Source organism: Euleptes europaea, chromosome 19, assembly GCF_029931775.1.
Source record: "Euleptes europaea isolate rEulEur1 chromosome 19, rEulEur1.hap1, whole genome shotgun sequence".
Lineage (NCBI taxonomy): Eukaryota > Metazoa > Chordata > Lepidosauria > Squamata > Sphaerodactylidae > Euleptes > Euleptes europaea.
In genome coordinates, this window is record NC_079330.1 from 5,007,885 (window position 1) to 5,035,134 (window position 27,250).

General features: G+C 49.6%; 1 protein-coding gene across 1 annotated transcript in view; it reads right to left on the bottom strand.

Annotated features, from left to right (window-relative positions):
- Nucleotides 1-27,250, bottom strand: part of NOC2L (NOC2 like nucleolar associated transcriptional repressor) — a 66,710-nt gene that overhangs the window by 14,431 nt on the left and 25,029 nt on the right. Inside the window, exons 12-16 of the mRNA XM_056865507.1 lie at nt 16,777-16,888; nt 11,482-11,595; nt 7,108-7,209; nt 4,865-5,008; nt 3,347-3,460 (exon numbers count right to left, since the gene is read on the bottom strand). Of these exons, the coding sequence (XP_056721485.1) occupies nt 3,347-3,460; nt 4,865-5,008; nt 7,108-7,209; nt 11,482-11,595; nt 16,777-16,888 (586 nt within the window). The remainder of the gene's footprint in view (nt 1-3,346; nt 3,461-4,864; nt 5,009-7,107; nt 7,210-11,481; nt 11,596-16,776; nt 16,889-27,250) is intronic.

The following is a 27,250-nucleotide window of genomic DNA, read 5'->3' on the forward strand; positions in this document are numbered from 1 at the left end:
AATGTACCTTACAGAAATAATTTAGAACGGGGGCGGGCGGGGGGTGGGGGACAGGACCAAACCTTAGTGGGAGGCAAGACAAAAATGTTATTAATAATATTTTTTAAAACTTGGGAAGGAGGGGGGGACTTTCAACACAGTGGAACTTTTATTGGTTATGGGCGAGCAGGAAAAGAGTAGACACTGAATATCACTAAAAAGAACTACTCAGAGAGTGTGCCGGTGGGTGGTGGGGAGAGATAGCAAAGCCCCTGCCTTGCCTACAGAAGGTCCCAGTTTTGATTCTGGGCATCTTCTAGTTAAAAAGATCTCAGATAGCAGATTCTTTAGCTGGATATCTGCTCTCTATCTAGCAAGACCAAAAGCAATGAAAGAGGATTAATGTCAAGTTTTATGCTCTGATTTCTGGGTTTGTTAAGGAAAATAATACATTCCAGATTTCTCAGTAACAATGAGGGCTAGTAAATTAGAAAAAGCATACGCAGCACCGGGTCATTCCTGACCCATGGGGTGACGTCACATCCCGACGTTTACCAGGCAGACTTTGTTTACAGGGTGGTTTGCCAGTGCCTTCCCCAGTCATCTTCCCTCTACCCCCAGCAAGCTGGGTACTCATTTTACCAACCTCGGAAGGATGGAAGGCTGAGTCAACCCTGAGCCAGCAGGAGGGTTATACAATTTCCTGTGCCAATCAAAAGGGTCTTCCAAAGCTTTAACCTCCAGTCCGAACGCAGCTGAGAGGGGAAAGCAGTTTGGGATTACCGCATTGGACTTTCTTCTGCAGGGCACGCCGCTTGACATCTTTTCCATGTGCGTTTCATTTGCCAAATGGCCTGCCCAAATCCCGGCATAATTAAATCCTTTCACGCACAGAGCCCTCCATAAAATAATAAGTCCTCATCTAGAAACAGGAACATTACCCGCAGAGGGTGCCCCCCACCCCCCCGGCCGTGCCTGCCAGTCTGCTAATAGTCCAATTGGACCGTTTTGATAGCCACGGAGCCATCGCGGGCTGTCATTTCGGGTAGCAGGCAGCTGTTTTTTAAAAGCTCTCTTGAGTTGTCAAAACTGGGGCTTTGCCGAAGAGCGAGGAGGAGGAGAGAGAGGCTCTCTGGATGACATCCCAGAATTGTTGGCGAAATCCAGCAAACCCCCCCCCAAAAAGACAAATGCAAGGCAAAACCCCAAAAGTCACGAACACAGAAGCAAGCCTGCTAATAAAAAACAAATTCAGGCTGGGGTGAGGCAGCAAGCAATATGCTGATGTTTGGGGAGCCCCTAAATACTCAGCCAGCCCTGAGCCATACAACACTGGGGAGGGGGATTTTTACTTCTCCCAACCTGTAATGTTTTGGAGACTTGCAGGGCATGCACCCTTCCCCCCACCTTCATTTCACTCCCCAGTTCAGGATTCTGCCTTCATCACAGCTCAAACAACCCTTGCAGTGGGGTGCAATTAATTAGAAGGAGAGTTGGTTTTTATATGCCGACTTTCTCTACCACTTAAGAATCAAACCAGCTTACAATCACCTTCCCTTCCCCTCCCCACAACAGACACCCTGTGAGATAGGTGGGGCTCAGAGAGCTGTGACTAGCCCAAGGCCACCCAGCTGGCTTCATGTAGAGGAGTGGTGAAACCAACCTGGTTCTCCAGATTAGAGTTTGCCGCTCATGTGGAGGAGCGGGGAATCAACCCCGGTTCTCCAGATTAGAGTCCACCATTCCAAACCATCGCTGTTAACCACTACACAACACTGTCTCTTAGGTACAGAGGAAGAATTATATCTCTCACCCTAACTGGTCCCTCCACAGGAATGGGTCTAGCTTCAAGGAGGTCAGGGGAGGGGCAAAGATTACCACGGGTTAGAAGAGAGGATTGGAGTCTGGGGCTCAGCCTCTCACGCCACCCATCCCCTGACCCTCATCTCCACCAGGATTAGGCCTTAACTGAGCAGGCCAACTTCCCCTCCCTCCTCCACTCTCTGTATTTTGCTCAACTGCCTTAAGCGCTCCACGGTTCCTGGAAGGGGAACATGCTCAGTATCAAGTTGGGGGCAGGGGAAGATTCCCTTCTTTTAAAGAAATCTACAGGCTACTGTTGATGCTTTTTTTTTAACCTACGTAGGAAATACAGCCTCATTTTACTGCCCTACTGGAAGCTCTCACACCGAAAGACAAGCAATGGTAGAAATTAAATCAAAAGAGTTTCCGTCTAGACATTAGGAAGAATTTTCTAACAGTTAGAGCTGTTCCTCAGTGGAACAGGCTTCCTCGGGAGGTGGTGAGCGCTCCTTCCCCGGAGGTTTTTAAGCAGAGGCTAGATGGCCATCTGTCAGCAATGCTGCTTCTATGACCTTGGGCAGTTCACGAGAGGGAGGGCATCTTGGCCATCTTCTGGGTCTGGAGTAGGGTTTGCTGGCTGTGTGTGTGGGGGAGGTAGTTGTGAAATCCCTGCATTGTGCAGGGGGTTGTACTAGATGACCCTGGTGGTCCCTTCCAATTCTATGATTCTAAGGAGGTATTCATTCCGCAGTTCCCCAGAAGCACAGAAAAGCTGCAGAATTCAGCTTCTTAAGAACCTCAGCTTTTAAAAAGCAATGCTTCTAGCCCTTACAGTTGCAAAGGAATCGCTGAAAGTGTGTCGGTTAACAGCTGGCAAAAGGCAGAGGAAGCCGGAAAAAAGTGCCTGAATAAGATTCCAGAAGGCAGCGATCCAGCGCTGCACCTGCCAAGTTCCTTTCCCTGCCTTGTGATTAGCAAAAGCGGAATAAATTACAAAAAGCAATCAAAACCGCAGAATACATTATGCAAAATAAGCGAAAAATAAACCCTGCCCCTAATATATGGTGGCGGAAGGTGCTGTCAGTCGCAGTCGATTTATGGCGACCCCACGGGGTCTGCAAAGCAAGAGGGGAATGGAGGTGGCCCCCCTCATGTATATAGGGGACAAAATCCAGTTCCTCTCAGCACAGAACCGGGTTGCTTTGATGAGCGATTTGCAAAATATACCCCGAGTCAACAAGTAGTGATGAAGAAAAAGAAGAAGAGTTGGTTTTTATATGCCGGCTTTCTCTACCACTTAAGGGAGACTCAAACCGGCTTCCAATCACCTTCCCTTCCCCTCCCCACAACAGACACCCTGGGAGGTAGGTGGGGCTGAGAGAGCTCTAAAAGAGCTATAACTTGCCCAAGGTCACCCAGCTGGCTTCGTGTGTAGGAGCAGGGAAATCCAACCTGGTTCTCCAGATCAGAGTCCACTGCTCCAAACCACCGCTCTTAACCACTACATCACACTGATCAACTTCACCCATCAAGTCAGGCAGATCCGTACAGCTGGCACCCTTACCCGCTCTTTGCCGCTGATCTCCAGCTGGATCTCTTTCTCCCTTAGCTTCTTCCAGTGTGCATAATAGGTCATTAGAGGAGTCCCCTCTGCTTTGACTGCCTTCTCCCATTGATCCTGCAGGAGAGGGAGGACGTTAAGTACACATGAACACATGAAGCTGCCGTATACTGAATCAGACCCTTGGTCCATCAAAGTCAATATTGTCTACTCAGACCGGCAGCGGCTCTCCAGGGTCTGAGGTGGAGGTCTTTCACACCACCTACTTGCCTAGTCCCTTTAACTGGAGATGCCGGGGATTGAACCTGGGACCTTCTGCATGCCAAGCATATGCTCGACCACTGAGCCACAGCCCCTCTCCATGGCTCTCCAGGGTCTCAGGCAGAGGTCTTTCACATCACCAACTTGCCTAGATCCTTTAACTGGAGATGCCGGGGATTGAACCTGGGACTTTCTGCATGCCAAGCAGCTGCTCTACCACTGAGCCACAGCCACTCCCCAGTGCTGGAAAGTAGCCAGCACTCACCTGAAAATCTGAGGAGTTAGAGGGAGAAAGAGCAACGTGGGATGGCTGTTGACAAGCTTAGCCTCCAACCCACATGCCTTCTGCAGGCCACATGCGCAAGGCTATGCGTGCAGAGGTGTTTGTGCATAGTGCTCAGGGAGGGGGAGCTGCAAAAAAGTAGGGCTCCCCAGAGAGAGAGCTCTACACATGTTCCAACAAGGACATAAGGGCTGGGATCAGAATGCCCAGCCGTCTTCCCACACACCCTGCACGCTCATTCGTTCTACCCTGGAAAGGACTGTTCTCACAACTTCACACAACCCATTCTATGGGCACTCGTTGGTACGTGCCATCTGTGCCCTGGGTTTCTTTCACGGCACCAGTCCATGGGTAGCAAATGGGAACAAACATGCACTTCAGACTTCTGCAGGCAAGACAAGTGTGTGTGTGTGTGTGTGTGTGTGTGTGTGCTCAATATAATGTGTGAAAGGCCCTAAAGCTCTGCATCATAAGAATACCGGAAGAGCCCTGCTGGGTAAGGCCAGTGGTCCATCTAGTCCAGCATCCCGTCTCTCACAGTGGCCAACCACTTCCTCTGGAGGTCCAATACCAGGGCATAGAGGCCAAGGCCTTCCCCTGTTAAGAACACCAGAAAAGCCCTGCTGGATCGGACCAGTGGTCCATCTAGTCCAGCATCCTGTCTACCAGAATGGTCAACCACTTCCTCTGGAGATCCAACAACCAGACGCAGAGGCCAAGGCCTTTCCCTGATGTTGCCTCAGTAATTCAGAGGTTTGCTGCCTCTGAATGTGGAGGCTCCCTTTAGTCACCACGGCTAGTAGCCACTGATAGACCTCTCCTCCATGAAACTGTCCAATCCCCTTTTAAAGCTGTCTACGCCTCTTCCTCTCACTTCTCATGAAACCATCCCAATCCCATGCCCAACTGGAACATGCTGCGTGTCCGCTGCCTCCTCCCCCAGGCCGCTGAATCAGAATACACGAGCCACGGCTCACCACGGCCTCCCGGCTGGCGACGCCAAAGCTGGCTTTCTGGCGCTTGCTGGTGATGTAGGCAGAATTCTCCTGCAGCTTCTCCAAAAGCTGACGGATGGTCTTGCAGTAGTTAGCAACTTTGCACTCCTTCAGGAAAGCCTTGAGCTGAAGGACAGCAAACAGAGGAAGATTCCGTACCAAAAAGAGTCAGAAGGAGACCATGGTTGGGGGAGGTTGGATTTGGCAGTCACGTGAGAGCACAGGGAGAAGCATCCCAAGAAGAAGTAGGAAATTGCCCCTAAGAATATCAGTCTGAGGACAGACAAGGGGGGACCCCTAAAAGAAGAAGAGTTGGTTTTTATATGCCGACTTTCTCTACCATTTAAGGGAGACTCAAACTGGCTTACAATCAACTTCTCTTCCCCTTCCCACAACAGACACCCTGTGAGGTAGGTGGGACTGAGAGAGCTCTAAGAGAGCTGTGACTTGCCCAAGGTCACCCAGCTGGCGTCGTGTGTAGGAGTGAGGAAACAAATCCAGTTCACCAGATTAGCCTCCGCCGCTCATGTGGAGGTGTGGGGAATCAAACCCCATTCTCCAGAGTCCACCGCTCCAAACCACCACTCTTAACCACCACACCATGCTGGCTCTCCCAAATTCCTTTTTTTAATTCTTTCCACACTTTTGTTCCTCTCTGCCCCGCTCCACAAACACACACCCCACCCAGCAAAGAGGTGGGGAAAAGGGCATCCCATGTTTATCACAGGCATCCCTGGCTGCTTTAGAGACTCAGCCAGCATGGCGTACCACCAGAGAGACAGGCGGACGCTCTTCTCTATGAACCCTCTGGGGGCGAAAGCAGCAGGCCGCCATCCTTTTGCAAAGAGCCCGGGCTTAGCCAGATGTGGAAGAGCATCCAGCGGTTTCCATCCCACGCGGCCCCCGCCCCGTCTCTGTTTATTTTGATCTGCCCCTGCAGCTTCCGGTCTTCCAAGCAAAGGAAGGCTACAGAGTTTGCTCTGGAGACCGACCACAGCTGAGCAGTCTGGGAATGAGCCAGATCTAGCTGGGAGCCAACCCCACACCCGCCAGGGCAGGAGGGATTCCAGGAAGGGCGAAGCTAAGCTGGGAAGGGAAACACTGGCTCAGGGACATATCTGTCAAGCGGGGCGGGGGGGGGGGCGGAAAGGCATTCCCCAAAGGCATTGCAGTCAGATGAGACTGCCACCCAGGCAGCAGAGCAGAATGGAAAGCAGTTATTATGTTCATTTGTAACTCTCAAGAGTTCAAGGACAGAGACACAGAGAGAGAGACAGAATGAGAAGAAGAAGGCTTGGTTTTTATATGCTGACTTTCTCTACCACTTAAGGGTAACCAGCTTACAATAACCTTCCCTTCCCCTCCCCACAACAGACACCCTGTGAGGTAGGTGTTCACCAGATTAGCCTCTGGAGAAGTGGGGAATAAAACCTGGTTCTCCAGATCAGACTCCACTGCTCCAAACCACCGCTCTAAACCGCTATACCACGCTGGCTCCCGAAACTCAACATCCTTTTAGCTGGAGGTGCTAGGGCAATTCAGTGCCTGCAGTCGAGCGTCTGCTTTGTATGAAGGAGGACCCAGCTTGAAATTCCTTGTATCTCTGGTTAAAAGGCTCTGGGGTTGCAGGTGGAAGGAAATACCAGGCCTCTGGAAAGCTGCAACTAGCCATTTCAGACAATCCTGGGCTGGGATAAGCTAGCAGTCCGACTCGGCATGAAGCATTTTAAATGTTCCCAGTATTGTTCACTTCCCTGCCTGGTCTTCAAAAGTAGTTTGATGAACAGCACAGGGAATTCCTTTTGGGGAAAACTTGTTCACAAATCCTGCTGCCCTTTTGTGTGGGGAGCTAATCTTTTGACCTTCTTAATGATTTCCACCTTTGTTTCTTTCTGTATCTCTGGGATGAAGGGGGAAGAGGCATAAACCTCTATGAATTGCAGCCACCCCTGAGTAATTAATGGATTCAGACCAAGTGTTTTCAGGCAGACTCGCACCCTGGTATGTGTCTGTTTTAGACACTAAGCCCTGCCAGAATCACGCCGAGAAATGGCAGGCAGGTGCTTTTAGGATAGAACGCTGTTCCCTCCCCTCTTTAGGAATTCTCTGCCTGACTGTGGAAAGGATTTGGGAAGCCCATCACAGACAGGAAAGGCCATAAAACATATCCAGAGAAACCGGCTTGTTCACAAGACTCTCTTAACGCCTGGAGAGCGCTCACATACCTGAAGAATGGCAGGAAGAGCGAGTTCTGGAAACCCTATCACGTAGGCTTGGGTGTGGAGATACTCCAAGGTCAGGTCATACAGCTGCTCAATAAGGCCATCCTGTTGGGAAACAGTACGAAGAAGAGAAATTAATGCCCCAACGTAAAAAACCCTGCCCCATGTGTCAAAGAGGGGAGTGATTTCAGAGAGAGAGAGAGGGAGAGTGAACTCCAAGTTCAACATCAGCCCACTGATGTGAAAATTGCCTTCATTCTAAATAGTTTACAACACTAGCTCTCCATGTCTCCAGTCAATGTTTAATTTTAGGTTTTGATCTAAATTACTATGTATTATAAGCGTTAAGGGGGTGGCATTTATTTCCCCAACCGCTGGTACTTTTACTTCTTCCTGCAAAAAAAACAACACCCTAGCATGCACAATACTTAACATGTAAGAACCTGAGACTTTTTTCTGGTGCATCAGAAGGAGACGGTCTTTTCCTTGTTACTTGTCCTGGGCATTGTAAAGTCATACTGCCTTGGTACATTGGTATTCCATGCAGATACCATGGATAATAGTTTTTGATGGACCACGAATTTGTCCAGCCCCTTTGAAAAAAATACATTTTTAAAACCACCTTTGATGGGCTTTGTCTACGTCAGCAGAAGACGGTGGAGGCAGAATGGACTATACCACTTCAGACTGCAGGCAAGGGATTACATTTTTTAAACTTTCCCCGCCCTAATAACTCGAGGTAAATAGAAAGCTAGCTGGAATTTTTCTCCCCAACTTTTCTTTTCTTTTTGCAGTGAGTTTATTTTTTTACATGAGTAACATCATGAATACAGAATATGAATATAGAGCCCCGTGGTGCAGAGTGGTAAACTGCAGTACTGCAGTCAAAAGCTCTGCTCATGACACTGAGTTCGATCCCAACGAGTTCGAAACCAACGGGAGGTTGGTTTCAGGTAGCCGGCTCAAGGTTGACTCAGCCTTCCATCCTTCCGAGGTTGGTAAAATGAGCACCCAGCTTGCTGGGGGTAAAGTGTAGACGACTGGGGAAGGCACTGGCAAACCACCGTGTAAAACGAAATCTGCCCAGTAAACGTCGGGAAGTGACGTCACCCCATGGGTCAGTAATGACCCGGTGCTTGCACAGGGGACTACCGTTACCTTCTAACAGTATGAATATGACCCCTCTCCTTACAGTCTGTAGTACAATACAGTCTCAGAATTCTGCCACCTCATTTTGCAGACCAAAGATAACGGCTGTCTCTTGGCCTTGAATCCCACCAGTTAGAATCATAGAGTTGGAAGGGACTACCAGGGTCATCTACTCCAACCTCCTGCACAATGCAGGAAAGTCACAACTACCCCTCACACCCCCAGTGACCCCCTACACCATGGCCAGAAGATGCCCAAGATGCCCTCCCAAGGAAATGGGACTTCTTTTTCACTGTCCTAAGTCTACAACTGATCAACTTCCTCACGTGACCCCAAGGGTTATGTGTGTGAGACAAAAGTCTCTCTATCCATTCTCACCACCACGGCTCATTATTTTATAAACCATACACACAAATGCCATCTGTTTCATTCTCAAATCAAAAGACCTAAATGCTACAGCATTTCCTTGTAGGGAAGTGCCTGTGTTAGACTCAGGGGACCTGGGTTCAACTGCCAATTAATCCTTGAATGGGTGACCCTGGTCCAATCACTCACTCTCTCAGCCTAAATTTCCTTACAGGGCTGTTGTGAGGTTAAAATGGGAGGAGAAAGAGGAAGAAGAAGAAGAGGAGGACGACGACAAAAAGCTGTTTTTTATATGCCGACTTTCTCTACCACTTAAGGAAGAATCAAACCAGCTTACAATCCCCTTCCCTTCCCCTCCTCGCAACAGACACCCTGGGAGGTAGGTGGGGCTGAGAGAGTGTGACTAGCCCAAGGTCACCCAGCTGGTTTCATGTGTAGGAGCAGGGAAACAAACCCAGTTCACCAGATTAGCCTCCGCCGCTCACGTGGAGGAGTGGGGAATCAAACCTGGTTCTCCAGATCAGAGTCCACCGCTCCAAACCACCGCTCTTAACCACTACACCATGCTGGAGAGCTTCGTGGGATAAAAATGTGATAGTGAAGATGCTCTAAACCTTGATCATTTGTCTGTCCTTTCCTACGTCCTTTCTAACAAGCAGGAACCGAAGCTCGACCATTTCTTTACATAAAAGGGATCTAGATTTCTCTGGCTGAGCATCTCCGCCCTTCTGAGAAGAGGTGGGAGAGCCCCCCGATCCAACCAACGTGCCCCTTGAGAACACTTTGACAAGAAGATGCATCCATCCACAGGATGCCAACAGCCAATCACGGAGGCCACGCCTGACTTAATTAATTACTCAACCTAATTACTTCTGGCAACACTTAATTGCACAGTTAATTAATTATGTGACCCAGGATACAGCATGCTCACTCCTTGCAAATGGCTTCCTACCTCTGTGCTACTCTAAAACACAGAGAAGCCTGAAAAGGAGAAGACTGAGAGGGGATATGATAACCACCTTCAAGTACTTGAAGGGCTGTCATATACAGGAGGGTGCCGAGTTGTTTTCTGTTCCCCCAGAAGGTTGGACCAGAACCAACGGGTTGAAATTAAATCAGAACAGTTTCCGTCTAGACGTTAGGAAGAATTTTCTAACAGTTTGAGCGGTTCCTCAGTGGAACAGGCTTCCTCGGGAGGTGGTGAGCTCTCCTTCCCTGGAGTTTTTTAAGCAGAGGCTAGATGGCCATCTGTCAGCAATGCTGATTCTATTATCTTAGGCAGATGATGAGAGGGAGGCCACCTTGGCCATCTTCTGGGCATGGAGTAGGGGTCACTGGGGGTGTGGGGGGGAAGGTAGTTGTGAAATCCCTGCATTGTGCAGGGGGTTGGACTAGATGACCCTGGTGGTCCCTTCCAACTCTTATCATTCTATGATTCTATGGTTCTAACAATCTCAGCTTATACTCTGATAAGGCTACATCCCAGTATGAGTCAGCTTCAGAAATGTTTTTCCCCAAACTTTGGATTTTGCAATTTAACTTTTGAGTCCCAATTTCTGCTTAAGAAACAGGGCTGGCTCCGGGCCTGGAGGGATGCTGGCAAGATGACCTTCAGTGACCCCATCCTCTCATTGTTGTGTGTGTACACACAATGCACAGTGTTGCACATACAAACACTTTTCCCTCCTGGAAGGGAGGGAGGGACAGAAAAGTTCTTCTCCCTTAAGTCCTATTGGCATGAGTACAGCAACCACCTCTTCTCACAGGAACCTGTACATTGGTTAAGAGCTGCAACATGCACTGGGTTGCATATGCCCACCTCCCCCCAAGACGAGGCATTTTCAACTGCAAAATCCCTACCAAGAAATCTCCGCCCCATGTTGGTGCCTGGCCTTTTGAGCTTTAGGCACTAGTGAAGACTTCCCTGTTTTCCTAGGCTTTTAGATAAGCCCCACCATCACCCCACAGCTGTGCAGAGCACCTTCCCCAGTTATATCCTAGTTGCCCTCATGTTTGTTGCTACTGATTTCTCCATCACATGAACACATGAAGCTGCCTTATACTGAATCAGACCCTCGGTCCATCAAAGTCAGTATTGTCTACTCAGACCAGCAGCGGCTCTCCAGGGTCTCAGGCGGAGGTTTTTCACATCACCTACCTGCCTAGCCCCTTTAACTGGAGATACCGGGGATTGAACCTGGGACCTTCTGCATACCAAGCAGATGCTCTGCCACTAAGCCACGGGGCCCTACCCATGGCTCTCCAGGGTCTCCAGGTCTTTCCCATCACCTACTTGCCTGGTCCCTTTAACTGGAGATGCTGGGGATTGAACCTGGGACCTTCTGCATAGCAAGCAGATGCTTTACTACTGAGCCACAGACCGTCCAATTTGGAGAGGTTTTTTTTTTCCTGGTCTGAGCTGCTTGTTGATATTTATCATAAGGATTTTCTTTTAACTACTGCTGTTTACAACTTTTGTAGGGGTGGGTTTTTCTGGTTTTACGTTTGAATGTTTATAGAAATTATTTTATTTGGCATAGAAGCTGCCTCAACAGCACTGAACTGGGAAGCAGAGAGTAAACATTTAAAATAACAGGATTATGACACAGCCACGCTCTGTTGTCTCCCCAGGCCTCCATCCGACAGAAAATGGATCATTGGTTCAGAGGCTACTGTGACGTCTCCCGAGGGAGTGAATGCAGGTGGGGATGTCTGCAGGCGGCTGCTGCCTGGACCTGGGTCAGAGGCGGAGGGGTCCCAGGCCCACGGCAGCTGCCCCACAACACCGACCCCCTCATCTCTCAGCTTAGCCCCACCACCACCGGCTGCGTTTGTCTCGTGCCCGGGTCACAGTCCCCTTACCCGAAAAGTCTTCTCCTGCAAGTTGGCGTTGGAGAGCTTCAAGATGACTGCAAAGTTAATGGGTTTGGAGCTCATGCGGCCCGGTTTCTTGTTGAAGTCCACCTGCTGGAAAATCTACAAGGCAAGGGCATGGTTAGAATTATAGTATAGAATAACAGAATGATGAGAGTCGGAAGGGACTACCAGGGTCGTCTAGTCCAACCCCCTGCACAATGCAGGACATTCCGAACTACCTCCCCCCACACATACCCAGTGACCCCTACTCCATGCCCAGAAGATGGCCAAGATGCCCTCCCTCTCGTGAAATGCCTAAGGTCATAGAATCAGCATTGCTGACAGATGGCCATCTAGCCTCTACCATTTGGTATGTATGCAGCTCCATCAATGTACACAGCATTTTGCAGACTAACGAAAGCAAGAGGTGATAAGGTCCCTGACCCCCCCCCCAAACTTACATGATATAATAAACAAGGAGAGAGAACAGCAAGAAAAGGTACAGGAAAATAATGGAAAGCAGAGCAAAAAAAAAAGAGACCACAGTAAGGCAGACGGATGGAGAAGCCAGCGTGGCACAGTGGTTAAAAGCGGTGGTTTGGAGCGGTGGACTCTAACCTGGAGGACCAGGTTTGATTCCCCACTCCTCCACATGAGCGGCAGACACTATTCTGGTGAATTGGATCTGTTTCCCCACTCCTCCACATGAAGCCAGCTGGGTGACCTTGGGCTAGTCACAGCTTTCTCAGAACTCTCTCAGCCCCATCAACTTCACAGGGTGTCTGTTGTGAGGAGGGGAAGGCGATTGTAAACTGGTTTGATTCTTCCCTAAATGGTAGAGAAAGCCGGCATATAAAAACCAACTCTTCTTCTTCTTTCCAATGGTAATTTTCCCTAGAACGTATGTGACAACTTGCATTCCCCACCTCAGGTAATCTAGCCTACCCTTCCATCTCTGCATAGCACTGGGGCCCAGACAATGGGGCAGAAAGATGCCACAGAGAACAGAACCCTGGCACATAATTTAACCTTCTCCACCCAACCATTGTTTACCCAGCTTTTCATTTTTTAAAGGGTGGGTTTCTTCCCCCTTTTTTTGTTCAGTGCTTAAGGGACACCTGTTCCAGGAACAAGCCCAGGCTCCCCTTAAATACATGAACACATGAAGCTGCCTTACACTGAATCAGACCCTTGGTCCATCCAAGTCAGTATTGTCTTCTCAGACCGGCAGCGGCTCTCCAGGATCTCAGGCAGAAGCCTTTCACATCACCTACTCGCCTTGTCCCTTTAACTGGAGATGCCAGGGATCAACCCTGGGACCTTCTGCATGCCAAGCAGATGCTCTACCACTGAGCCATGGCCCTACAATCACCTTCCCTTGGACTTGTAGAGCTATCTGTCCGGTTCTCTATCTGCTGCGCAGCACCAGTAGGGAAAGCATCAGCAGTCCACAATCCCTCAGCCTTTTAGAGCCGCTCTTCCCCCCCCATCTCTGTGTCCCGAGGCCCCCTGGGAGTCTTTGTGAGGCAGGTCCCACGCATCCATCAGCGATGAGTCTTCAGCCATTTAAAGTGTCAGCCGCGTGTGCAATTTGGGGGGGGGAGGAGGGTGCCTCTCCGAGCGTATCAGGGTTAACCTCCTTTCCTTCCCCATAATCCCCTGGGGGGAAAGGAGATGATTTTAAATTGGCATGCCAACCTTCTCCCCCACGGGGGAGGGCGGGGAGGGGGGGAAGAGAGATGGATGGACGTTTCCACCTTGTTTACCCACATTTGCCTCCCGGCACTGGAGCCGAACACGGCTCCTCTCGCTGGGAACCCACAACGCCTGTCACCCCGGCAAAAATTAAGTAATAATAACTGAAATGCAGAAAAAGGCCACTGAGATGGGAGCAGTGGGTTGGCACCCAAAGCCTCCCCACCCCCACCTCCGGGAGTTTGCCCACCGTCACTCCGACCTAGCCCATCAGCCCTCCCGGTTCTGACTTCCGACACGCACCCCGCCCTTCCAAAAAGACGAGAGGAGGCCGAGAGAGGGGGCGAGGGCGCTGTGCGCCGGAGCAGCAGAAGCTGCTGTCAAGGCACATCACGCAGGCAGCTCTCATTCCCAGTGGCAGGGGCTTGGGGAATTCCGGCGCCTGGAGGGACCGAGCGAGACGTTCACGTTGTCATCGCGGCGGTGACAGGGACAGAGGAAGAGGAAGGGAGGGAGACGAAGGGGGGCAAAGAGGAGGGTTGTTTTCTTTCGCTCGCACACAGTGGGAACGGCAGAGGGAGGGAGGGAGCTGAGGCCACCTTTGCCAGACGAAACAGGAGCAAAGGAAAGGAGATGAGCCTGAACTGCAGATCGAGGTTTCGTAAAAAGTTGCAGTTGTAACACAACACAAATAAGGAAGAAGAAGAAGAGTTGGTTCTTACATGCCAACTTTCTCTACCACTTAAGGGAGACTCAAACCAGCTTACAATCACCTTCCCTTCCCCTCCCCACAAGAGACACCCTGTGAGGTAGGTGAGGCTGAGAGAGCTCTAAGAGAGCTGTGACTAGCCCAAGGTAACCCAGCTGGCCTTATGCGGAGGAGTGGCGTATCAAACCCAGTTCTCCAGAACAGACTCCACCGCTCTTAACCACTACACCACGCTGGCTACACCACTACATTCAGGATGGTGCTTAACTGCTAGAGAGAGGAGGCAAAGAGAGAGAGAGACAGGCCGACGGACAGCTGTATTATGCTTTTACTTCCATATTTCCTGCTCTTCCTCTGGACACACATGGAGCTGCCTTATAGTGAATCAGACCCTTGGTCCATCAAAGTCAGTTCGCTTAGGGCTGTTTAGCTTGGAAAGAAGGCGGTTAAGGGGAGACATGATAGAGGTCTATAAAATTAGGCATGGTTTGGTGAGACTGGACAGGGAGAAGCTTTTCTCCCTCTCATAATACCAGAACGAGGGGGTCATCTGCCAAAGCTGGAGGGGGAGAGATTCGAAACAGATAAAAGGAAGTATTTCTTCACACAGAGCATAGTTAAATTGTGGAACTCCCTGCCCCAGGATGTGATGATGGCTGCCAACTTAGAAGGCTTGAAGAGGGGAGTGGACATGTTCATGGAGGAAAGGGCTATTCATGGCTACTAGTAAAAATGGCTACTAGTCATGATGCATACCTGTTCTCTCCAGGATCAGAGGAGTGTGCCTATTATATTGGGTGCGGTGGAACACAGGCAGGATGGTGCTGCTGCACTCGTCTTGTTTGGGGGCTTCCTAGAGGCACCTGGTTGGCCACGGTGTGAACAGACTGCTGGACTTGATGGGTCTTGGTCTGATCCAGCAGGGCCTTTCTTATGTTCAGTATTGTCTACTCTGACTGGCAGTGGCTCTCCAGAGTCTCAGTCTGAGGTCTTTCACATCACCTACAGCCTGGTCCTTTTAACAGGAGATGCCGGAGATTGAACCCAGAACCTTCTGCAAGGAAAGCTGAGGCTCTTCCACTGAGCCACAGCCCCTCTGGCTAGGTTGAAGGGCCTGACCCGTATCCCTCAGGCTCAAAGAAGTCTGTTGAGTGCCAGGAACCAGAATGAAAAAACCAAAAATTTCTAATTTACAGGAGGGTACACTTGTCTGACCGTCAGCGCTTCACAAACATTTTTCAGTGTGTGTCATTAGACATTTTATTACAATATTCTTGTCAATATTCTTGCATCAGAGTTGTGTTTTGTGCAATAAACGCCCAGGCAAGCAGTGATGAGGCGGAGACCTACTTGACTTTAACCAAGTACTTAGCCGTATGTCCCCACAAGACCAAGCAGGGAGATGAAATTTAAAGGCAGACCAAACACGGGGAATATCCTGGAAATCCTCTGGAGGTTCAGCAGTAGAACAGAAGCATTATTTATGCACTGACATGAAACTATTTTAAAAGCTTCTGGCTCATTTCCCCCTCCCTCCTTTTTTAAAAGGTCTTGAAAAAGGACCCAAACTAAGTACCGCAACCAAAAACAGGCTTGCAAAGGGCGAGGCGCCTGTCGCATGCCCCAACAGCATCGGATGTGGTTGGAGGCGGAAGCCAGGAGAGGAAGGCATGCGTGAACCTCGAGGACGGCTGGCCCGATAAATGCGGCTTGCCACGAGAGGAACGGGGGCTACTGTTATCTACCGGAGGTTGAGAGAAGAAACCCAGCGAGAGGCGGCGGGGGGGGGGGGGGGGAGTGACGCTCTATCTCTAAACCCAACTGGCAGAACCTCAGAAGAGCAAGCGGAGGGAGAGGAAGGAAACAGATGCACGAGGGGGAACAGCCAAGAAACCGCAAGGGCCCGGGAGAGACGGAGGAGAGGCCTCGCTGGCTGCTACGGGCCGAAAGGATGTGGTTTACGAAGGGACGTTTGCAACAACATAAAAAGCCGCAGGAGGCTTTTCACTTCCTTGTGATTAGCAACGAACCAAGACAGCTTGGCTAATTCCCATTCATGGCGGGGTGCCACTTCCCCCAGACTTACCGATTGCCCCCCCCTCCCCACACACTGTAGAATTCAGCTTCAGGGAATAGTGAAGGAGGAAGTGGGAAGGCGACCCCCCCCCCCCCGGCATGTCCTTTATTTTTTTCTGGCCAGAATAGGCGGGGGGCCAAGCAGACACACAAACACCAGCAAATGTGAGAGTCTCTAAAACAAGAAAGACAGAGTTCAAGGACAGAGAGCCAGCGTGGTGTAGTGGTTAAGAGCGGTGGACTGTGATCTGGAGAACCGGGTTTGATTCCCCACACCTCCACATGAGCGGTGGAGGTTCATCTGGTGAATTGGATTTGTTTCCCCACTCCTACACACAAAGCCAGCTGGGTGACCTTGGGCTAGTCACAGCTCTCTCAGCTCCACCTACCTCACAGGGTGTCTGTTGTGGGGAGGGGAAGGGAAGGGGATTGTAAGTCGGATTGATTCTTCCTTAAGTGGTAGAGAAAGTTGGCATATAAAAACCAACTCTTCTTCTTCTTCTTTCCCACTTCAAACTAAGAATCTAAAAGTTGGTTAGAGACCTAGATGCAAGTCCAGTAGCTTGTGAGCTTCCTGAAGGCACCTGGTTGGCCACTGTATGAACAGACTACAGGACTCGACGGACCTTGGTCTGATCCAGCAGGGCTTTTCTTACGTTCTTATGAGGCAAGAAGCTTCATGAGAAAAAAACCATTCAAGCCACTCACTTTCAGCCTAATCTACCTCACAGGGTTGTTGGGTGTAGGAAAAAAAACACATAAGTAAACAACTCTCTGCCCACTGAGAAACGACACCGCAGTGCAGAACAAGGAAAACTCACCTCCAAGACAAAGGGCAGAACAGGAATGAATGTCCGAGTACTCTCCGACAACAGGGTGAGAGCCCGGACGCAGTGCATGCGCAAAGGGTAGAAACGAGCCGTGGGCACCAGCCTTTGGAGAGAGAGAGAAAAAAAAATCACAGTGATTATAACCCATGCATCTAAATTCTGACCCTACTGCAAAGGTCTCCCCTTGTACTAAATGGGAGGACAAACTATCTGTAAACCAGCCGAGCTCCCAAACAGCATGAAGGGCCGTGGCTCGGTGGTAGAGCATCTGCTTGGCATGCAGAAGGTCCTGGTTCAACCCCTGCTATCTACAGTAAAGGAATCTGGTGCTGTGAAAGAGTTCTGATAGAGAGGAGGGCAACAAAGATGGTGAGGGGTCTGGAGACCAAGTCCTATGACAGTGATGGCGAACCTTTTAGAGACCGAGTGCCCAAACTGCAACCAAAAACCCACTTATTTATCGCCGAGTGCCAATGCGGCAATTTAACCTGAATACCACCCCCAGAGGGAGAGGCTAGGGTTGCCAAGTTCCTCTTCGCCATGAGTGGGAGGTTTTTGGGGTGGCGCCTGAGGAGGGCGGGGTTTGGGGAAGGACTTCAGTGCCATAGAGTCCAATTGCCAAAGTGGCAATTTTTTCCAGGGGAACTGATCTCTATTGGTTGGAGATCACCTGTAATAGCAGATCTCCAGCTAGTACCTGGAGATTGGCAACTAGTTCCTTAGTGTTTTCTCTCTACATATCAAGATAAATGGAAAGGTGTTTGGAGGATAGCTTGTGGGCACTTCAAAGTGGAATAGGACTACACGCCCCTCGCCCCCACAGACCCAGAGGGTGCCGGAGAAGCCGCTGGAGGGAAAGAAGGAAGGAAGGAAGGAAGGAAGGAAAGAAGGGAAGGGAGGGGGAAAGGGAAGGAAGGGAGGGAGAGAAAGAAAGAAAAAGAGAGAGAAAGGGAGAAAGAAATGGAGCAAGGGAGAGAAAGAAAAGGACAGAGGGAGACAGAAAAAGAAAGAGGCCATTTATGCATGGGAGGTTTTGCCTTGGATTTGCCACTCGGTGGGGCTCAGCGGCAGGCTTGTGAGAGGCGAGCAGGGTGGGGCAGAGGGCGCCTCCTTCGCACCCACCGACCAGCCATGCCCCTCTGCCCGCACAGGCCCAGAGGGCGCCGGAGAAGCCGCCGGCCATGCCGAGTGTGAGCGCTCGGCTTCTGTTCCCCGCTCTCCCACCCGCCTGGCTGGCCGCGCACGCTCCAGCGGCAGCAATGGCAGCAGCTTCTGTGGGAGAGTCCGGGGGCCACAGCCAATGATGTCGGAGGTTCCCCACCACTGGGCTACAGCCTCCCCCATCCGGGGTGGGGCAGAGCCAGAAAGGCCAGTGGCTTGGAGGAACAGTGCGTGCCGGCAGAAAGGGCTACGCGTGCCGGAAGTGGCACCCGTGCCATAGGTTCGCCAACACGGTCCTATGAGGAAAGGTTGAAGGAGCTGGGGATGTTTAGCCTGAAGAGGAGAAGACTGAGAGGGTATATGATAACCATCTCCAAGTACTTCAAAGGCTGTCATATACAGGAGGGTGCCAAGTTGTTTTCTGTTGCTCCAGAAGGTCGGAACAGAATTAATGGGTTGAAATTAAATCAGAAGAGTTTCCGTCTAGACATTAGGAAGAATTTTCTAACAGTCAGAGCGGTTCCTCAGTGGAACAGGCTTCCTCGGGAGGTGGTGAGCTCTCTTTCCCTGGCGGTTTTTAAGCAGAGGCTAGATAGCCATCTGTCAGCAATGCTGATTCTATTAATTCATGGGAGGGGGGCCATCTTGGGCATCTTCTGGGCACTGGGGGTGTGGGGGGGAGGTAGTTGTGAGTTTCCTGCATTGTACAGGAGGTTGGACTAGATAACCCTGGTGGTCCCTTCCAACTCTATGATTCTGTGAGACCCTGGAGTGCCAATGCCAATCTGAGTAGACAATAGACAGTGATGGACCAATAGTCTGATTCAGTATAAGGCAGCTTTGTGTATGAACTAGTAATTAACAGTCCCTCGGCCAAACCTGGACACACACTCACACTCACTGCAAGTTGCCAACCCAACGTTTCCTTCTCCCCCTAATACCCCCCAGCGGCAAAACCAGCTACCAATCAGGGTACTAGACAAAAAATAATCAGCAGTGCAAATCTTATGCAAACCAAACAGTGGGCTCCCATAAGAACATAAGGAAGGTCATGCTGGATCAAACCCAGGCCCATCAAGTCCAGCAGTCTGTTCACACAGTGGCCAACCAGGGGCCTCTAGGAAGCTCCCAAACAAGACGACTGCTGCAGCACCGTCCTGCCTGTCTTCCACAGCACCTCATATAATGGCATCCTCCTCTGATACTGTGAGAATAGATATGCATCATGACGAGACTCCATTTTTACTAGTAGCCATGAATAGCCCTCTCCTCCATGAACATGTCCACTCCCTTCTTAAAGCCTTCCAAGTTGGCAGCCATCACCACATCCTGGGACAGGGAGTTCCACAATTTAACCATGCGCTGTGTAAAGAAATACCTCCTTTTATCTGTTTTGAATCGGTCACCCAGATCAGGGTAGGTCCGTTATACTGCCAAATCAACAACGGCTACTTAGAATTTATATAACATTTTCAGCACTTCACAACCAGTATCTTGCAGTGATCCTCACAGCAGCCTTGTAAAGTAGGCCAGAATTAGTACCCCCATATTGGTGAGCTGAAGCTGAGAGACAGCAGGCACCTAAGGGGGTTCATGGCAGAGGCAGGGATTGAACCCGGGACCTCCCGTTCCACAGCTCACGACACTATGCCAGCTAGCCGAGAAAGGCAAGAAGGGCTAAAAGTGAACGAGAAACGAGTGTCAGCAAATGCAGCTATTTGCACTGAGGTTTTGTGTCAGCTGGGGACGAGAACTACGTTGGTTAAGATAAAGATTAAATGGAAGAGGTAGGGAGGAAGGGAGGAAAAGAGAGAGAAAGACGGCGCTGCACAGATGCTCTGGGAGGGAAATTGCTTCTCCAGGTATAGAATTGATGTTTCAAGGTGATTATCCCAGGGTGAACCATTAAATCCATTCGCCTGCCAGAGACAACAGCCCTGCCATTATACAAAAAACATATGCTTGCCTACCAAAGTCAGACTGCTGGGTCCAGATGACAGGCAGAGGCTCTCAGGCTGGGAAACATCTTTTCCCAAGACCCACAACCTGAGATCCTGGAGCTGGAAATGCCAGTAGCTGAACCTGGGACCTACTGCCGAGCTATGCACGATACCTGCAGAGCTCCACCAGTACAGCCCTGATCTCACAAGCGTAAGTAGCTCTGCCAGCGTGGTGTAGTGGTTAAGAGCGGTGGTTCGGAGCGGTGGACTCTAATCTGGAGAACCGGGTTTGATTCCCCACTCCTCTACATGAGCGGCAGAGGATGATCTGGTTAACTGGGTTTGTTTCCCCACTCCTCCACATGAAGCCAGCTGGGTGACCTTGGGCTAGTCACAGCTCTCTTAGAGCTCTCTCAGCCTCACCTACCTCACAGGGTGTCTGTTGTGGGGAGGGGAAGGTGGTTGTGAGCCGGTTTGATTCTTCCATAAGTGGTAGAGAAAGTTGGCATATAAAAACCAACTCTTCTTCTCTGCCCCCAACTGACCCTCCCTCTAAACGTGTAAACGGCTCGGATTTTGACACGAGCTCAGGAGTTATTATCCTCCCAGAGCAACTGCTCTAGTAAAACAGCCTCAGAGAGCCGTGCAAAAACGGAGCTTCCCCCCCCCCTCACCAACCCGCTCTCAAATATTCTCTTCCTGCTTTCGAAACCATTTTACGACCCGATTCCCAGATCGAAGCTCTGGTTCTGAGAAGCAAATCCCACCACGCTGCCCCCCTAGGAGAAGAGACTGCTGAGGTCGTAAAACCAAAAGAGGGAGAGAAAACTGCATCAGCCGTACCATATAAATCACAAGCCGCCCCTTCGCCTATTTCCCCCCCTCCCTGCCAAATAGTGAAATAATTATCATTGGATCCATTATGGAAATAAATCTACTTTCACGCCCAAGACCTGGCAACCGGCAAAGGGGATGACGAAAACCTTCTACAGGAATTAATTGATTGGGGGATAAACCTGTTAAAAGGTATAGATTTACTGTAAACCAAGGCCATTAATTTCCAGAGAGCTTCAAGACATGGCAGTCGACTTAAAAACTTTTCAGCGGCTAGGGACAGTCCGGGAATGAAGTATGCGCCGGTACGCTCTGTCGCCTGCTCGAGGTGGACGGACAGCTGCCCCGTGAGCCAGAAAAGACTAGGCAACTGGCTAGAACGCTTTCTAACCCGGTCGTGAAGCGCCTGCAGCAGAACCAGATTCAAAAGGCGTGCAAAATTCAGAGGCATCCCAGCATTCATATACAGTAAGATGGGTGTACACAAAAGCACGCTCCTCCATACACAACGCTTTCTGCCCCCCACCTGGTCCCAATAGACTAGAGAGCCAGAGTGGTGTAGTAGTTAAGAGCGGCGGACTCTAATCTGAAGAACCAGGTTTGATTCCCCACTCCTCCACATGGGCAGCGGACTCTAATCTGGTGAACCGGGTTTGATTCCCCACTCCTCCACATGAACGGCAGACGCAAATCTGGAGAACCGGTTTCTCCACTCCTCCACATGAAACCAGCTGGGTGACCTTGGGCTAGTCACGGCTCTCTTCGAGCTCTCAGCCCCACCTACCTCACAAGGTGTCTGTTGTTGGGAGAGGAAGGGAAGGCGATTGTAGGCCTCTTTGAGACTCGTAAAGGTAGAGAAAAGTGGGGTATAAAACCAACTCTCCTGCTTCTCTTGGCTGAGCCTTAGATTCAAAGTATTTCACACATCACCTCAATGATTCTTGTAACAACCCCGTAATGTAGGTCAATACGATTTGCCCCCACACACACACCTGGGAGGCAGAGAGTAAGGACTTGTCGAAGACCACCCAGTTAGCTAGCGCATGGTAGAGGTAAGACCTGAAATGGGGGGTTTGCAAAAAGACAGGCAGAAATGGAGACGATTACAGACAATCCGCTGGGAGCTGGGGTAGAGTAACAGCTGAGTGGTTGACCTGCAAGCCAAGCGGTCACGGGTTCAAACGTCACCCCAGGCTGTGGCAGGATGCGTTAACTCAGCGTCACTCCCCCCACTGGCAACACAGGAATAAAAATACTGGCCTACCTTACAGAGCAATTGTAAGGAACAATGTGAAATTGTTTATACCCTATGGGGACCCAAAATAATAATTTATTGATACGGTCACTGACCAGCAAAAACAAACAACTATGGGGACCCAAAGCAGCTTGTCACAGAATCCCCTCTCCTCCACTTTATCCTCACAACAACAACTCTGCGAGGTAGACCGTGACAGGCCCAAAGTCAACAAATCAGGGATTCAAACCCGGTTACCCCGGGGCCTAGTTCGTCACTCTAACCGCTATGCCACGCTGGCCAATTGTTATCATCAGCCAGCCTTCCGTTTTGGGGCGCGTTTAACACAAGAGCAAGCCAGCCCCTTGACACAAACAGCGCTGCCTGACCACCCAGGGTGGGAAGACGGCAGGGTGTGGCAAGGCAAGGAAGACTCCACAGCTTTTTACAATAAATCTTTTAAATGACAAGGGTTATTTTTTTATTAGCTCCTCGTCCGTCCCTGGAATGGAAGTCCAGATGTGTCCCTGAAGGCTTTGGCTGTGACTGCAACTGAAGGGCAGGGATTACCGCTACAGAACGGCCCCCTTTCCGACTCCAGAAGAGCAGCACATCTCCCCCTCCCTGCCCAACGTGGTTTTCTGGAAGGAGGAAAACAAGAGTGTCGTGGTCCAAGAACTCTTCTTCTTCTGCCCAGCAGCAGCAGAAGAGTTGGTTTTTATATGCTGACTTTCTCTACCACTTAAGGAAGACTCAGACGGATTTACAATCTCCTTCCCTTTCCCACCCCACAACAGATACCCTGTGAGGTAGGTGGGGCCGAGAGAGCTCTAAGAGAGCTGTGAGTAGCCCAGGGTCACCCAGCTGGCTTTGCGTGGAGGAGCGGGAAATCAAACCCAGTTCTGCAGATTAGAGTCCGCCGCTCACGTGGAGGAGTGGGGAATCAAACCGGGTTCTCCAAATTAGCCTCCGCTAATTAGCCTCCGCTAATCAAAACCGGTACTCCAGATCAGACTCCACTGCTCCAAACCACCACTCTTAACCACTACACCATGCTGGCTCCCAGCACGTGTAGTGGTTAAGAGTGGTGGTTTGGAGCAGTGGAGTCTGATCTGGAGTACCGGTTTTGATTCCCCACTCCTCCACATGAACCCTGCTGGGTGACCTTGGGCTAGTCACAGCTCTCTTAGAGCTCTTTCAGCCCCACCTACCTCACAGGGTGTCTGTGGTGGGGAGGGGAAGGGGGTTGTAAGCTGGTTTGATTCTTCCTTAAGTGGTAGAGAAAGCCAGCATATAAAAACCAGCTCTTCTTCTTCACCTTCATCATCATCATCATCATGTGGAGGAGTGGGGAAACATCCTATTAAACAAAGCTTCTGCCTGAAATCTTAAAGAGCTACTATTATCGTTGTGCATAACCTTGCTCTCTGACATTTTGTGGTTGGGCCCACTGTCCTGTGTCAGAATTCCAAAGGTGCCCACCAACTCAAAAAGGTTGGGGACCCCTAGAATTTCACCAATGGCTCAAGCCCAGCAGAAGGTTCTATCTGGCCAACAACCATTCACTTAATCCCCTTAGCCAACCTAATTCATGAGATTTATAATAATTAGCACAAAAAAAAATTATTGAAAAAAAATGGGGGGGGGATTCAAACTCATAGGTCCACACAGCACTATGAAGTAGGGTTCCCAGGGTGAGGGGGACCCTGAGCCCCCAGATCCTGCTTGCCTCTGCCCCTCCAGCAGCCAGAAGGAGGGGGGGAAATCATTGTCAGGGGATGGTGTAACGTCACTGCAAGGGGGAACCCGGAAGTGACATCAGTCCACTGTAGGAATCGCCAGAAACTCTATGGTTTTTATCATAATGTTTCCGGAGATTCCTAGAGTGGACTAACATTGCCTGACAGCGCTCCCCATGTCCTGTCCCAACCCCACCAGACTCCCGTGTTGCATTTGAACATATAGGGTTGCCAGGTCTCTCTTTGCCACCGGAGGGAGGTTTTGGGGGCAGAGCCTGAGGAGGGCGGGGGTTGGGGACTTCAATGCCATAGAGTCCAATGGCCAAAGCGGCCATTTTCTCCAGGGGAACTGATCTCTATCGGCTGGAGATCAGTTGTAATAGTGGGAGATCTCCAGCTAGTGCCTGGAGGTTGGCAACCCTATGAACATGGGAGCAGAAGTGAAGCTCAAATTGACTGAGATGACGAAGCTTACAGCTTTGACAAACCAGAATGATAATGTACAATTTTGGGGGGAATGGGAGGCTTGGAGAATTTATTGTGAAAATCAATTTTCAATGGGATCATTTAAAGGATATTCTTTGATCTAATCCCTTATCTATACTTTGTATTAATTTTATATTAGGTATTGATTTAATAATGTTGGACAGGATAAGAACAGGTTAAAAATAATATCGGGATTAGCTCCGTTAGCAAAAGTTTATACAATTTATTTCTAGATGGAAGAGGGAGAGGGGGAAGTCATTTTACTGTTAAATTAGTGATATTATTTGTTTTTTTATTTTTATTATTACTATTTAGTATTGGATATTGTTTCTATGTTGATATATTAAATGAAGAAAATAAAAAAAATATATTTTTTTTTTAAAAAAGAAGTGAAGCTCAAATCCTTACTCCGGCTACACAAACTGCCCCTCAATGGGCACTTGGGGATGAGTCTTTCAGCAGATCCAGCTCGCAAATAAGAACTCTGTGAGGAAAGTAATACCAGGAGGATGAGGTGAACCAGGAACATGGTGGCAGGCTGAGAGGGGTTTTTAAGCTTCAACCTCCACCCCACGACAAGTATCTTGAAGAACGTGTCACCGCAAACGCACCTCATGGATAACAACTGCGTGGAAAAATTACCACGGGGAAGCACCATCTCTCCACACCCAGGCATCCTTCCAACATTTCATGGATGAAAATAAGGACGTACTTGTAGCACCTCAATTATGATATCAAGGATCACTGTCAGGAAACCCCAATAACGGGTCATTTGTCAATATAGTTTTGCTGCTGCAAGAACTGTAATAGCTAAAGTTTGGAAGCAAGTGAATAAACCTTCAATTCGTGACTGGAGAGGGAAACTATGGATGTATATGAGGATGGCCAAATTAGCAGAATTCCTACATGGTAAAGACATGGAAGAATTCAAAAAAGCTTGGGCAAAGGCCATCACATATTGGGATAAACTGGCAAAAATGGATTTTACTATTTTAGTTAGTGAGTTATAGAAACAAGTTTATTAACTTATCTATTATTATTATTAACAACTTTCAAAACTTTGTTGAAGGCTTTCACGGTCAGAGTTCATTGGTTCTTGTAGGTTATCCGGGCTGTGTGACCGTGGTCTTAGTATTTTACCAAAAATACCAAGACCATGGACACACAGCCCGGATAACCTACAAGAACCAACTTTCAAAACTGTTTAGACACTTCTGCGGAAGTCAGGTGATGGGTCACTTTTTAAGGTGGGTAGAGGGTCAAAAGGGTATTTTTGCTTTGTTGAACTTTATAACTTTGTATAACTATAATTGATACTCTTTTGTATTTTCTGTTCATTTTTTGTTATTATTGTATTTGTTTGTTTTGTTTTATATCATGAAAATTAAAAAATTAAAAAAAGGAAACCCCAATAACACACACACACAACAACAACACCTCGCTGAAGGCTCTACTCCGCTAGCTTAGATGTATTAATCCGCACGTAACATCTTATCCTGCCCTGATTTATATACCAAGAGGATGTTTGTTCTTTTGGTCAAAGAACAACATAAATGGCCCTACCATACATTCTCAACAGCTCAAAACACCTCGCCGCAGCTGCGCATGCACGGGGCTTTAGTGTTCATGCGTACACACTTCTGGAGACTCTGGGGAAGGAACTAAACCAGCATGGTGTAGTGGTTAAAAGCAGTGGTGTACTGGTCAAGGGCAGTGGTTTGGAGCGGTGGAGTCTGATCTGGAGAACCGGGTTTGATTCCCCGCTCCTCCACGTGAGCGACGGAGGCTAATCTGGTGAACTGGATTGGTTTCCCCACTCCTATACATGAAGCCAGCTGGGTGACCTTGGGCTTGTCACAGCTCTTAGAGCTCTCTCAGCCCCTCCTACCTCACAGGGTGTCTGTTGTGGGAAGGGGAAGGGAAGGCGATTGTAAGCCAGTTTGAGTCTCCCTTAAGTGGTAGAGAAAGTCAGCATATAAAAACCAACTCTTCTTCTTCTTCTAAACCCTGAAGGACGACGACACTAGCCATTCACACGGAAACATTTTAACACGGAACTCCCCGCGCAGCAAAAACAGACGGCGATTTCCCAGAAGGGAACCTGAGCTGACGTCGGAGGAGAGTGCTAGGAAACGCCTCGGCCCCGACTCCGCTTTGCGTCTTGTTCCCGGCACAAGCAATTTCTGAGCAACAGCCGCCAAAATTCAATCTGGCAGCCGAGCACGGCACTCCTGAACCCTGAGAGACCACCGCATCAACCCCATAATCTCCGCCAAACCGTGCAAAATTAAGGCCAGCTGGGGACCGCTCCGTTTCCCTGCAACATCGTTCCTCATTTCCCCTTCCTCCTCCCCTCCCATGACCCTCTTAATTTTTTTTCTTTTTTTTGGCTATGCGCATAGGACAGTGAGAAGCCAGAGGAAGCACGCGAAAAGAGCCAATTCTGGCAACCCCTGTGCCGCTCGCTATCTTGTTTAAACACATTTCAAATTCCTCCCCTAGTCCTTGCCTGAAGCAATAAAGCTCTAGCAGATGACAATTCCTCCCCCCCACCACATTCCAAGACAGTTGAGAAGTAAGAATGGAAGTCGTCCCCCCCAAAAAAAAATCCCTATATTCTCTGGTTTCTTGCTTCCGCTCCTCCATTGTTTCTCGAGGGCAAAGCTCCACCTTGTGGATGAAAGTCAGAGGGAAAAACTATATACAAGTTGAGTTAGCCAGCGTGGTGTAGTGGTTAACAGCGGTGGTTTGGAGCGGTGGACTCTTATCCGGAGAACTGGGTTGGATTCCCCACACCTCCACATGAGCGGCGGAGGCTAATCTGGGTGAACTGGATTTGTTTCTCCGCTCGTATACATGAAGCCAGCTGGGTGATCTTGGGCTAGTCACAGTTCTTAAATCTCTCTCAGCCCCACCTACCTCACAGGGTGTTTGTTGTGGGGAGGGGAAGGTGATTGTAAGCCGGTTTGAGTCTCCCTTCAGTGGTAGAGAAAGTCGGCATATAAAAACCAGCTCTTCTCCTTCTTTTTCTATTCATTCCTTATCAGGACTGCTTGGAAGCAGAAGTGGTC